Source organism: Trachurus japonicus, chromosome 17 (genome assembly GCF_045865225.1).
Source record: "Trachurus japonicus isolate A0001 chromosome 17, Traja_1.0".
NCBI classification, from domain to species: Eukaryota; Metazoa; Chordata; class Actinopteri; order Carangiformes; family Carangidae; genus Trachurus; species Trachurus japonicus.
The window spans coordinates 5985466-5998887 of NC_140923.1; the positions used below are offsets into that span (position 1 = coordinate 5985466).

At 40.1% G+C, this 13422-nt stretch overlaps 1 protein-coding gene across 1 annotated transcript in view; it reads left to right on the forward strand.

Moving 5' to 3' along the window:
* Window positions 1-13422, forward strand: part of zmynd11 (zinc finger, MYND-type containing 11) — a 43388-nt gene that overhangs the window by 15268 nt on the left and 14698 nt on the right. Inside the window, exons 4-7 of the mRNA XM_085805428.1 lie at window positions 1417-1440; window positions 8012-8173; window positions 10630-10707; window positions 12222-12314. Coding sequence (XP_085661554.1) covers window positions 1417-1440; window positions 8012-8173; window positions 10630-10707; window positions 12222-12314 — 357 coding nt within the window. The remainder of the gene's footprint in view (window positions 1-1416; window positions 1441-8011; window positions 8174-10629; window positions 10708-12221; window positions 12315-13422) is intronic.

The following is a 13422-nucleotide window of genomic DNA, read 5'->3' on the forward strand; positions in this document are numbered from 1 at the left end:
AGATGACGTTCGGAAACTTGTGGATAGTACACATTTTTTTTTATGTGGTGTGTGATGTGAGCTGTTAAAATCTCCCCTAAAAAAACACAATTGAAAATGTAATGATTAAAATGAATTAAAAAAAAAAAAATCAATAATTGAAATTAAAAAAGCTGAACAATAACAACACAGAAATGAATAAGAGTTTAAAGTGGTTCTCCACAGACACATGTAGTCGTGTCCTAGGCGATGAGGTGACCATGATGGAAACCACAGGACGGTTTCTGCCGGGACTCTGCCACCTGTCTGTCATGTTGCTTGCGGTGTGAACACAAGAGTGAACACGGGGCCGATAGCGGTGTTGTTGGGTTTCAAGGACGACCAAGGTCCTCGACAAAGAAATAAGAGCCGAACAGCAGAGAGATAGAGAAGTTAGAGCCACACAGAACAAAGAAAGATATACAAGTCACATTGTAGTGGTGTATGTTTTAATAGTGTGTATTATCGTTTAGCCCTCTGTTGTGCAGCCTTGTGTTAGTTATTATGAGTTTCCCTTTGCATGGTTTTATTTCCGTCTTATTTCCCTTGTTAGTTATAAGGAAGAGCTCACAGTGTAGAGACGTTTTGACTCGTCTACCACACACACAGTGGAGCTGTACTGTCATTTCACAGTAAACCAGCGCTACCTGGGGACAATCCTCATGTCTTTTGCCATCTGTAATGTAAAGAGCACCTTATGGATTTACTCTGCACAGGCACGTGGCTTTAATATGTGTAAAAACACGAGGGCAAAAACACACCCCATGTTTAACTCATTAAACTACAAGAGAAGTAAGGACGAGTGTGATTTTGAACCACATTAGTAATAAAAATATGATGTTAGATTAAGCTTCTTTTATTATTAGGACTGTAGCGCCACATTATGTAATAACGCTGCATTTTGATAATAAAATTCCTGAACGCAATATGTAATAAACGTTGCCGCATCTTGTAGTAAGTTGTTAAATAATGCACCAAATTATTACATTTTATGAGAAAAAGTGCAACACTTGCATTTTGTAATAGATAATGCATAATGTAACAACTTATTACAAAAATGACATATTGTGTTTAAGAATTTTATCACAAAATGCAGCGTTATTACATCATGAGGTGAAAATTTATCACATTATTACGTAATGTGGCGCTACAAGGACTCAGCCACTTAAAACAACAGTTTAGACTTGCATAAAGCTTATTCAATTGTTTTTGCAGATAAAAGATGCATATAATGATTTAAAGGATATAAAAAAGCAGTTGTGGTAAATCAAGTTAGCTGGAAGCATTTAATATGTAGCTCATCTGTTTGCAACAAAAAGCTGCGTTAACCAGCGGAGCTCAGGTCGTTTGCGCAGCAGCACTTTTAAACACTACTCTCTGAATCACTTGCAATCACAGGAGCCGAAAGCCGAGGGGAGCAAGGTAAGGGTTGCTTTGTTATTTTCAAAATACAGGGTTTGTTCCTCATTTTGAACCCTTCACCCCCCCCCTCTCTCCCCCTCCCCCACCTCCTCCTATCAACTAACATCATTCTGTGAGAAATCGGTCCCGCCACATGCAGTGCAGTCAGGGATTTGACTGAATCTTTTTATGCAGGCTGCAGAAAAAAATAAAAGTAATAACCCAACAGCGTACAGTGTGTTCTGGTTAGTGTACAAAGTTGTGGGCTGCAGTGGTGAGAAAGTGTCCTCTTTGCAGCGTGTGATACTTCTCACTACACTTAAATAAAAAAAATTACACCCAAGGCTTAAAAAAACTGTATCAGGTTTCCATTTGCAGACATAACCACACTGCCAGAAGCTACTTGCTGTCTGTCGCTCAGCGATGCCGTAAAAAGCTTCATGAAAGTCCATTGCAGCGCTGTGTCTGTCTACGTGGCCAAATTTCTTGCGGAAGTGATCAGTGATCTTGATGAAAGTGAAAGTGTGTGCTCGCTACTTATCTACAGATGTGCTGTTGCTTGATTTTATTTATTTATTCATTTATTTATGTTTTCTTTTGATAAAAAAAAAAGAAAAACACTGATGCAGCTCAAAGCTGTGTCCAGTTGTTGGCAATGAAACACCAGCCAACCAGAGTAATGGTAATCAGTGTTCAATAGAGCTGCAACAATTAATCGATTATCAAAATAATCTTCAACTATTTTGATAATCAAATAATCGTTTTTTAAGAAAAAAAGCCAAAATTCCCCAATTTCAGCGTCTTAAATGTGAATATTTCTGGTTTCTTTGTTCCTTTATGACAATAAACTGAGTCTCTCTTTGGTTTCTGGACAAAACAAGACATTTGAGGATGTCATCTGGTGGTTTGGGAAACACTTTTTTAACATTTTATTGACCAAACAACTAATTGATTAATCATTTAAACAATCAACAGATTGATCGATAATGAAAATGATCGTTAGTTGCAGCCCTAGTGTTCAACTGAATCACAATCAATTCACTGTGAGAGATAACAAGCAATGCTAGCATAGTCGCAGGTTGGTAGCAAGCATCTATGGGTTTGTAGTATTTTGGTCTTGGTAGTTGTAGTCCTCCTCAGAAGGAGTTGTGTCCTGATGTGTTCTTAACTCCTGTCTGGCATGCTAATTTTCTTTTTTTTCTCCTTCATATATGATCAATGAAAGCAAGAGGAGGTGGTGGTGAGTAGCAGGGAGGGAAGGGTAGTCGTAGTCTTGTGTGATTGTGCTCTTCAGTTTCCTCCATGCCTGCGGCTGGTAACACAGCCGACTTTTTACTTTTTATTTTGTTTTATTTAATGAATGTTTTACCTCCGGGTCAGTCAGTCACTCAGTGGACAGACTCAGAGATTGAATGTGAGAAGCAGTTGCTAGGTGGAGGCCGGGGCTCCCCTCCGCAGGTGCCTGGATTCAGTCCAGCTGGCGTGTGCTGCTGCTGCGTCCTTGACCTCGGGAATATTTAATCCTCAAACAGATAACCATGGCATTTGCCCAACGAGTGTTAACATTTAAAAATAGCACCGCCAAATTCTTGAAAACAAGTTTTAAATGCACCGCCTCATGTCAGATTGGATTAAATCCAGGTTTACCCAAACTGATTGTTGTCTTTGACTCTTAAATTCCTCATTTTTATAGGTTTTTTTCCTTTTTCCTTTTCTCATAAGACATGATTATGATTATTTGTCAATAACTTGGAAGTTTGGTGGCTAAACTGATTAAAATCTGCACTTGTTATGCATGATAATTAACATGGTGTGATTCGACCTTAGTCAGTGTATCAGAGAGCCCAAATACACATTATTGCATTTAATTTACTAACCCCCTTATTTTGATGTTTAGTGATTTTCATATTTTACACACTTTACTTTGTTTGTGAAACTTAAATATGTGAAAACATTGTTTTAGTATTGAGTGAAGGAGATCCTGCAGAGTAAACGAATACACCTGAGAGCAGAAATGCCTTGAGTTGGATGGTGATTGTGGCCATTTGAATTTAGCCATTGTGTCAGCTGCAATTCTGTCTTTAATGTAATTTTTTTAAAGCCACAAAGTACTTTTTCATATTTAATGTGATCTCGACTGACCACCAACCAAACATGCACAATTAACGTCCCAAAAAAGCTGCAGGTTTAGGTACCGGATCAAAGCTGTAGAAACTTTAGTAAAGCTTGCATAAGACCATACAGTACTTGGTTCACAAAGTGTTGGAATAGTCGGAGCAGTTTATTTCTAAACGATGCAGGAGGTGGAGGTGAACCCCGGCGTTGTTTTGTGTAGGTCATTAGAAAGAACTGAAGTCCTGCTGCTCGGCCTCGCTGGACTCTGTGGCGTGTCCCAGCTTGACACTGTCAGTGCCGAGCTGATAACCAGAATCTGAAAGCAGTGGGAGACGGCCGGAGGAAGCTAACTCCTCCTCTGTCACCACCCAGGTCCTTGCTCTTTGTTAGTCAGGGCACATTTATCCCTCTAGGAAAGGCCTGAGATATTTGACAGATGTTTCAGGAGGTCTATCATTTAAAACCCCAAAGATAGGTTTCTCAGCGTTGAGATTTTAGCTGATTAATTTGAAGGCTTCAGTCTTTGCGAATGTTGACTATCTGGTGCTCCATCACCATGCTGCTGCACTCGGGGCCTCAATCTGTCCATGTGCTTGAAACTCACTTTGCTGAAAGCACAGACAGACGGCGTGTCCTTGGTTCAGAGAGCTGTAGCCTTTTGAAGTCAGGCACTTGTCGTTCAGACAGTCCAACAATAGTGGAGTGGCTCTTGACACTCGACAGAACACAAGGACCATCTCTGTAAGTGTTTGTGTGGGTGAAGAGTCTATTACGCTCTAAAAAAAAGTAGAAGTCCTTGGAGGAGTCTCAGGACGGGGTTTAATTTACAACCACGGAAAATGTTCCTCCTTCAAACAACTGTCGTACTTAACTTGGACTCTTTGTTCCCAAATGGGATAGAGAATGTGATCTGACCACGATCACTCCTACGTACAAAGACGTACTTTGTATTGCAGGCATGTAATGCAAAAACACAGTAGCTGGCAACTCTCCAGATACTAAGAACTGGCTTTGAATGAAGTACGGCCAGTGCTTTTCTGATGACTTGGTGAAGAACTGTTGTATTTAAATTCAGGATTGTTCTCACAGTTCACTAAACCAAAGAATAAAAGCCTCAGGTTTGGTCATTTGAGACGGGAAAAGTGTGTCCCTCAGAAATAATAACAGAAATGTGATAAATTGAGTTAATTTTCAACTGCAAAATGTTAAACTATAGATCCTTGCCACGTGTCTTTAACAAGAAGGGCAATCAGAGTGCACACCAATCACCACCAAGGTCAATGGCAAACATTGTACACCAGACTTCAGAGGACAAAAATATATATATTTCAAAGTAAACAATCTGGATCTATCCCAAAGTTTTATGGGTTCCTTCCTGACATATGCTCCATCTGTCCTCCAGCTTTGTAGCAAATGAGTCCAGTCATTTATCTGTCCTGTTCCTGCAGACAGATAATCAGAATAAAACATTGGTAATATCGTTACCAATCTTTAAAAAAAAAAAAAAAGAAATCACAGCATTGTTATAAGTCTTGATTCATGAAGCTCTGTCTGGTTGTACCCTTGAACATGAGGTTTTCTGACATTGTTGGACTGCCTGACTGCTTTGAAGATGGAAAGTGAACTTTTTTTTTAAGGTTACAGTTTTATTTCGCCTTTGAACGCACCTGGGTTGTTTTTACAACGCAATGAAAAGATAAGATTCTTATTTAATGCTTCGAGAGGGCTCAAACTGATGATAGAAATACTTTTCAGAAACACTTTTCCTGGATTTTTAAACCTTTTATTGTAGAATTGGGTCGGAGAAAGTTGTTTTAAAAAATACCTGACTGATCTGCACATGACGTTTCTTTGCTTTTTGCTTGACAAGTGATTGAAACAATTACTGAATATGGTTGATTTTAAATTCCCGCTGCCTGTCAAATGGATCAGTTCATTATTTTTTGTCCGTGCTGCTGTCTGCTGGGTGATGTAACGTTGCGTAGTATTTGTCGAGGCCTCTCTCACAGTGGAAGATTATCCAGCGAGCGGAGCCTCCAGTAAAGCCCTGGATTTCAGAGTGTGGAGCGCCTGCTGGCCCGGCTTCAGATCAGGAGGTCTTTGTTGTAGCAAGCGACACTGGCAGCGTGAACGTCTGAGCTTGTCCTCGCTCCTTTTGTCCTCATGACTATTTATGGTTGCGCCGCGGCTCGTTTCAACCCCGACGCTACACTTCCAACGGAACCGCTCTGGTCCAAGTCTCTTTAAAAATCTGCATGTGGTTGGAGACGGAGGAGGAAGTTAAGGCTGCCCCTGCTGCACTGCACATGCACACATTGTCGCAGTCTTCTGTTGAAAGACTTATCAGGGGGTTATTTAGGAAAATGCATTCCTGGTAAGATGATCGTCTATGATTCCTTAAGCCCAAAACCCCAAACTACAGCGCATAAACATGTGGAGGAAAGATCAGATCAAGGGACGGACTCGAGTGCTGCTCTTTTCTGGCCTTTTTTTTTATTGAGTGGCGATCGGTCACGATTCTCCTGTTCTTCCCCACTGAGCCGGTCCAGACTGTGAGTGGGAGGAGTTGGACTCTTGACAGATTGACGAGGAGTTGAATTTTCAGTCGTCCATTCTTGCCGTCGTCTCTGTGCCCTTCACTTGAACCCTTTGATGAGAATCAGTTGGAGACGGGACGACTGTGTCTGTGTGTTGGGATTTAACAAAGAAAAGGCATGACCTTTCCGCCGCAAAGGCTTTTTATATGAACTGTTAATTATCACAGAATAATTAACGTCACAAAAGGCCAGCAGGGGCTTGACTGTTGTACAGTGATAGAAAATATACCTTCACCTATATATAGCCAACATAATACCTGAGTTTTGGCACCACTTTTTGTCAATTCTTTGATTTGAAATACAAAAATGTTTGTATTAAAGCTCCATACAGTATAAAGGTAGATGTCCATGTGTAGTGTGATTATAAAGCAGCTCTAGGTTCTATATTAATACTGTGAAAGTATCAAAGCCTCAGTCCACAGAGAAATGCACACAGCCTGTATTCAGAGTCTTAAAACCAGCCATCAGGAACCAGCAAGAAGCCTGAGAGGATCAGTAAAACTACACTGAGATGGGTTTTTTTTTAATCGAAAAACACAAAAACAGTGTAAAATATGGACATTTAACCAGAGGCCAAAGTTTTCAAACGTTAAACGTTTCACTTAAAAGTCAAAAATAACCCGGGTATTCATTGTCTGTGTTCTTGACACATGTGAATGCTCGTACCAAACGCCTTGGCGTCCAGCAGCTACACAAGAAGTAGGAGCCTCTGTAAGAGCTGAAAAACCTGCTCAACATTTTTATTATTAGATTATATACCCCCCACACACACACACATCCACCCCCACCTCACCTCCATTTTTCCTCTCAGGTCTTCTTAGCTGCTTCACGGTTTTCAAATTAGTGACCCCTTTTGGCACAACGGCTCTGAACTCCACGCTGTCACCACCTGCTGCCGCTGAGGCCACTGTGTCTAAATTAGCTGTAGAAAACTTCAACTTCACTTTCCTTTCCTGTGTCCCTTCACCGTTACACTCAGTGTTATCTCCACTTTCACATTAGGGAGGAACATAAATGACACAATTAGATATTTACAGTATGTGTGTGTAATTGTGTGTGAGCAGATTCACAATGAAACGAAGAAGAGCGCCTAGATAGAATAATCATACCGTCAGAACTGTTTTTTCTTTTTTTTATGGGTAGGAGCACTTTTTTTTAAATCAAACAATTATTAAAGGGATAGTATAATGGGGGGTCCAAATAAAAACTGTGTTTTTCCTACACTTTGAAGGGCTGGAAAAAATTATATTAAAGTGAACAATGGAACTGTGTATTTTTTTTTTTCAGGTAGAACCTATTTTAGGCCGCGAAAATAGGCCGTTTCTTTGGGTCTGTTCACAACACTGTATGTTGTAAATCTCTGGGCAGGGCTATGGGCTGGCGTTGCTAACGGGAGGAGTGTAGAGAGTCTTCTACTGCAATTAAAGTACTTAGGGGCTATTTGTAGATCATACAACCCCACTTTAAAAAAAATGATACTATCCCTTTAAAAGGAAGGACGTTTATTTAGCAGGATTTGTTTTATTTACACCAAAATTATAAAAGGAGACCCTGATTCCTATGTTGCTCTTTCAAACAAAGAGGAGAAAGAAGCACAGATCAAACAGAATCAGGTTTATTCAGAAGCTCATTAGTGGAATTTAGACTCACTCACAGCACGGTGTTGGGGTCAAACCCGACACCTCTGCTGCGTCCTCTTGTCCTCCCGTCACACCCACCAACACATGTAAACCAGGAGCGCTCAGGCCTCATCCAGGACGGAGACGGACGGACGGTCGGACGGTCTCCCCCCCCCCCCCCCCTGCTGTCCTGTGGTTTGGCGGCTCGGAGAGGGGGGGGTCACCCAGACTTGTGCTCTGCTGTGTCTTCCCCTTCTGCAGGAGTGGGAGGCGGAGAGCCACGACTGGTACTGCTTCGAGTGTCACCTACCGGGCGACGTCCTCACGTGCGACAACTGCTTCCGGGTCTTTCATCTCAAGTGTCTGACGGAGGAGTGCAAGCCCAGAGACGGAGGCTCGCACTGGCAGTGTGTCGTCTGCAGGGTAGGTGGAGGAAACGCCCACCAGGCCTGTCACAGTCGGGACATTTTAACTGTGATTAACAATTTAAACCTCTTTTTCTGACCATTTTATGCCACTTTTATAGTATAAGCCTGAATATAGTTACACATACATCTTATCAGGGCTCCAGACTAACTTTATTTACTAGGAGTACAGTGGCCCCTTACTTCAAATTTTAGTAAATGCAAGCAGAAGATTTAGTGGTGTGTAGCGCCGCATTATGTAATAATGTCACAGCCGGGACATTTTAACTGTGATTAACAATTTAAATGTCTTTTTCTGACCATTTTATGCCACTTTTATAGTATAAGCCTGATCATAGTTTAATAATACACATACATCTTATCAGGGCTCCAGACTAACTTTATTTACTAGGAGTACAGTGGCCCCTTACTTCAAATTTTAATTTAATTTAGTGGTGTGTAGCGCCGCATTATGTAATAACGTAATACATTTTCACCTCATGATGTAATAACGCCACGTTTCATAAAAAAAAATTCTTTAATGCAAACCAAATTATTACAATTTCTTCATACTATTCTTCACCAATTCAAGTAATTTCCAACCATTTCATACATTCTCCGTCTTCCATCTTCTACTTTTACTCTTCAGATATTGTTTCATCTATATTAGTAATGGTTCAATGTTTTCAAGCTGTCAGTTTTAAATATATATGAGTAGACTTCAGCCTTTCAATTTATTCATCCTAATCTTCAACAATTCAAGTAATTTCCGACCATTTCATAGCCTCCGTCTTATGTTCTACTTTAACTCTTCAGATGTTGTTATATTAGTAATGGTTCAACACTGTTTCATCTTTTCAAGATTGCTGCAGCAATTTCTTCACTTAATTCAGCATTGTTTCAACAATTTATTCAGCTCATTCAGCTTCCAGCTTTCACCCATACACCCATATTTCCTTCACGAAATGCATTCTCTAGTAATGTAATACATTTTCACCTCATGATGTAATAATGCTGCGTTATGTAATAAAATTCTTTAATGCAAACCAAATTATTACATTTTCTATATAAAAAACAACATAAAGGTTAGAAATGAAATAAAACACTCGGATTTTGTAATTATTTGGTGCATTATGTAACAACTTATTACAAAATCCAGCAAAGTTTATTACACTTTGTGTTCAAGAATTTTATTACATAATGTGGCGCTACAGGGCGCACACCGTAAATCGACTTGTGATGCAAATATTCCCATTTCTTTTTCACACACATTGGTCTGACACCTGTGATGACAGATTCTAGATTCCAGATTCTTTCAGTCGTCCCTTCCACATGTAACCAGTGTTAAAAAAAAACAATTTAGACGTCCATTTAGACGCAGAGGTTTGGAGCCCTGCTTATGAAAAAGAAGAGTTATTTATTGGACCTAAACATTAAAACATGAATAAAATCTGCATTTCTGTTTACAACTGAATCCATGTCAATAGATGCTCATCGATTATTAGAAATGAAGCTTCTCCAGATAAACCGTTTGTGAGTGCAACTGTGACGTTTCTGTTAGTTTCATCCATCTGTTTTTATACAGATGGATGGAAACCATTTTAACGATTATGCAGAATGATTGTGGTCAGCTCAAATTATTGCAATCAGGCGATTATGTAACAATAACTGTGACAGGCCTAAGGCCCTGTGCTGCGACGCATTTTATTTTTAGCGAGAAAAAAAAATTGCTTTGGAAATTGTATTTGGCTATATTGCAGTTTTAATTAAATTGCAGTAATTGTGCAGCCCTGTTAAATACATACTAAACAACTTCACTTAGTAATAGATACGTATATGTAGAGGGTTTTACCTGCAGCAGAAGTAAACTTGTACTACTGTGTGTATAGGTGTGTAGTATTCATATTGATGCGTTGGGGGGTCCAGACTCCAGAGTGTTTGAATTGAATGTGTTTGGTTGTTTGTTGTAGCCGTCTGTGGAGGCTGATGTTGAGTTGTTGTACAGAATAAACAGCAGCAGAGCTGTGTGAGGCTGCAGCCCTGATGACAGACCGCAGGGTTTAGTGAGCTCAGGTAGAAAATGTGAGTCGTAATCCGTCCTTTCATCCCTCCACAGTAATACTGTAGCTGTCTAACGTCTGCTTGTGCTCATATATAATGTAATAATAACCTTCCTGTAATAATCCAGTCTGTGCAGAGACAGAAAAAAAACAAAACATCAGGTTTCTCTAGAAGAAATGTTTATTTCCTGTCTTGATTCACCAAAATAAAAGGTCTTGTTTCTTTTTTTAGGAGATTAAAGAAGTTTTTTTTTTTCTCTTTTTCATCCATCAGCCAGGATCATCCCCTCCTCTGTACTCTCACTGTTATGAATTATTATTATTTCATTTGAATGTGAGCATTAGAGATTGTGGTTTTAAACTCCTTCTCTCTTCTCCTCTCTCTCTCTCCATCATCCCTTCTTCCTCCCCACAGGGCAGTAAAAAGAAGAACCTGAACAAACAGGAGATGTGTAAATACCTGCGTTTCATCGTCCAGCGGATGAAAGAGAGGGTGAGAACAAGTGATTCTTATTCATTTTTTTATTTTTACCTGTCGTCCACCTTCCTCTGCAACGAGCTGAACAGACGGTTCACCAGCTCTCGTTTACGTTTTGCTGGATCACACAAGAACGATTTAAAGATTAGATTCACAAGGTGAGGAGGGCCGGGTGTTGCTACCGATTTACTGAATTGATTCGATCCGATTCGATTTTAGATCAGACAAACTTTATTAATCCCCAGAGGGAAATTGAAATGTCATGGCAACCACAACAAAAACTGATTAAGAAAGGCAGTGCAAAAATTAAAAAAATGTAGAAATATATATATATATATATATATATATATATATATATATATATATATATATATATATATATACAGTATATATACAGTAAATATAAGTATTAAAAAAATACACTACAACTATTAACATTAACACTAATTTAACTAATATAACTATAAATAACTTATAGATAAGTTCTTATCAGGTAGAAAGGTGCAAAAAAGTGACGGGGTGCGATGAGGTTTGTTGAGTTCTGTGTGTGTAGGTCTGGCCCGGGTGGAGGCATTAAAGATATTTCATTTGATATTGATTCATTTAGAAATATTTCAGTTTTAACACCAGTTTTGCTCGGTTATGAAAGAGATTTTCACAGAACTACAAATTGTCCAAAAATGAAACTGTCTAACCTGCTTAAAACCTAAAAGCAGTTGCATCAATGCACATTTATTTATTATGACCCACTCGCTTCAGCAGTGAACAAACACAACAACATGTAAACTGTGACCGAGGAAACAGGAAATGGCTCATTAGAAGACCAATCAAAGGGTTTTATGAACCGATATCAGATGAAGATCGATATGAACCAGAAAATTGTTTTGTTTTGTTTTTTTGAGGTTTTGTTTTTTTAAACCCAGCCCTAGAGGTGAGCGTTAACTGCTGGGTTTATTGACTCCCAGCAGCTTCTGTTTCCACCACCAGTTTGTTTACCTCGTGTCACGTTCACCCCGTTGGCTGAGCGGTCCAACATGGCCGCCCCTCCCCCTCCCCCCTTCCCTCCCGCCCACTCTCCGAGCCGCTCTCAAATATCTGCACAGACGTGTTTGTTTAGAACAAATATAGACAAACACATTGGAAACCCAGTGACACGACCGCAGCCTGTGGTTCTTCATCGGCTACCGCTCTCCCTCTGCTCCATCCCTTCTCTAATCCCCCTCTTCTCTCTCTTCCCCTCCACCCACGTGTTAAATAATCTCTTTACTCTTCCACCTTTCTTTTTTCCCTCTTGTCATCCCACTGAAATTAGCATCACATCCCATTGTTCACCCTCCGTCTCTGCTTCATTAACCCTCGCACACACACACACGCACACACTCCCGTCCCAGTGTTAATAAACCCATCGCTGCTGCAACTGAAGATTAATCTGCAGCTTGTTTGCTTAATTAATCAACCGATCAGTCGCTCAGTGCATGAAAAACGACAACGTTTCACATCTTCAAGCTGAACCTGCTTTCATTTTTCAGGCAGTGGACCTGAACAAGAAAGGCAAAGACATTAAACACCCCATGTACAGACGGCTGATCCACACCGCGCTGGACGTCACCAACATCCACGAGGTAACGCTCAAACTCAGCTCTGATCCGTCATCTTATTTATTCATTTACTTATTTAAACCCCGTTGCTTTGTGTCAAATCGCTGCATTTCTTTTCTTTTTGTGTGTGTGTTCTGGTTTGTTGTTTCCAAATTAAAACTTTCACAACTTGTTTCATTAAAGGGATAGTTCAACATTTTGGCAAATTGGCCCATTGCCATAATCCCTATAGTCACAGCAGTAGGTTCGTTACTTTTAATTGTTGGTGCAAGCTAATATAATAACAGAACGTTACCAGACAGAGTTGTTTTAGAGGGAAATTCATGCAAAACCACTGATGCGCGTTGCCTTCAGGGACAGTTTTTCATCAAGCAGTTTCTGCATTTCCCTCTAAAACAACTCTGTCTGGTAACGTTGTGTTATTATCTCATAGCGTGGTGAATGTGCAGGTCACAACTTGTCCACCAGAGCGTTGTGGAGTTGTTGGATTGTGTATTTGATGAGTTTGATGAGGGAAACCAAGAAATCCCATGAGCCTCCGTAGCGTAGCTCTGAGCAGCTCGCGGCTCTGCTCCGCCGTTCTAAAAATAGCTTGCACCGACAATTAAAGGTAACGAACCTACTGCTATGACTATAGGGATTATGGCAATGGGCCAATTTACCGAAATGTTGAACTATCCCTTTAAACGAATCAAAATCTGTGAAGATTTCATTCTTAAAGAAAATGAAAAGTTAAGTACAAGAGGTAAAGATTTACAGGTAAAGCTGCTCAACAGGGATGGTTTAAGTTTTTAGCTCAATAATCCAATATATACTTTTGCAATTAGGTGATTGATTAATTTAGGGTTTTATAGGATATAAAAACGTCACAGGGGTTAAAGTTTAAGAGCAGATTCAGAGTCACAACAGCCTGGTAAAGTGTGAAACTGTGAGCGATGTGGTGGTGGGCGCCCGTGTGTTGATGTGCTGCAGCTCACAGGACTCGTTGTGACGCTGATCTGGGCTCTGTTTGTGTTTACTCAGGAGAAACAGTCTGTGGTTAGAAGAAGTGGAAGTGGAAGTCGAGGGAACAGAGAGCAACGCTGCTGCAGAGCTAGAGCTAAAGCTAACAGCTGTCTGCAGCACACGTAAC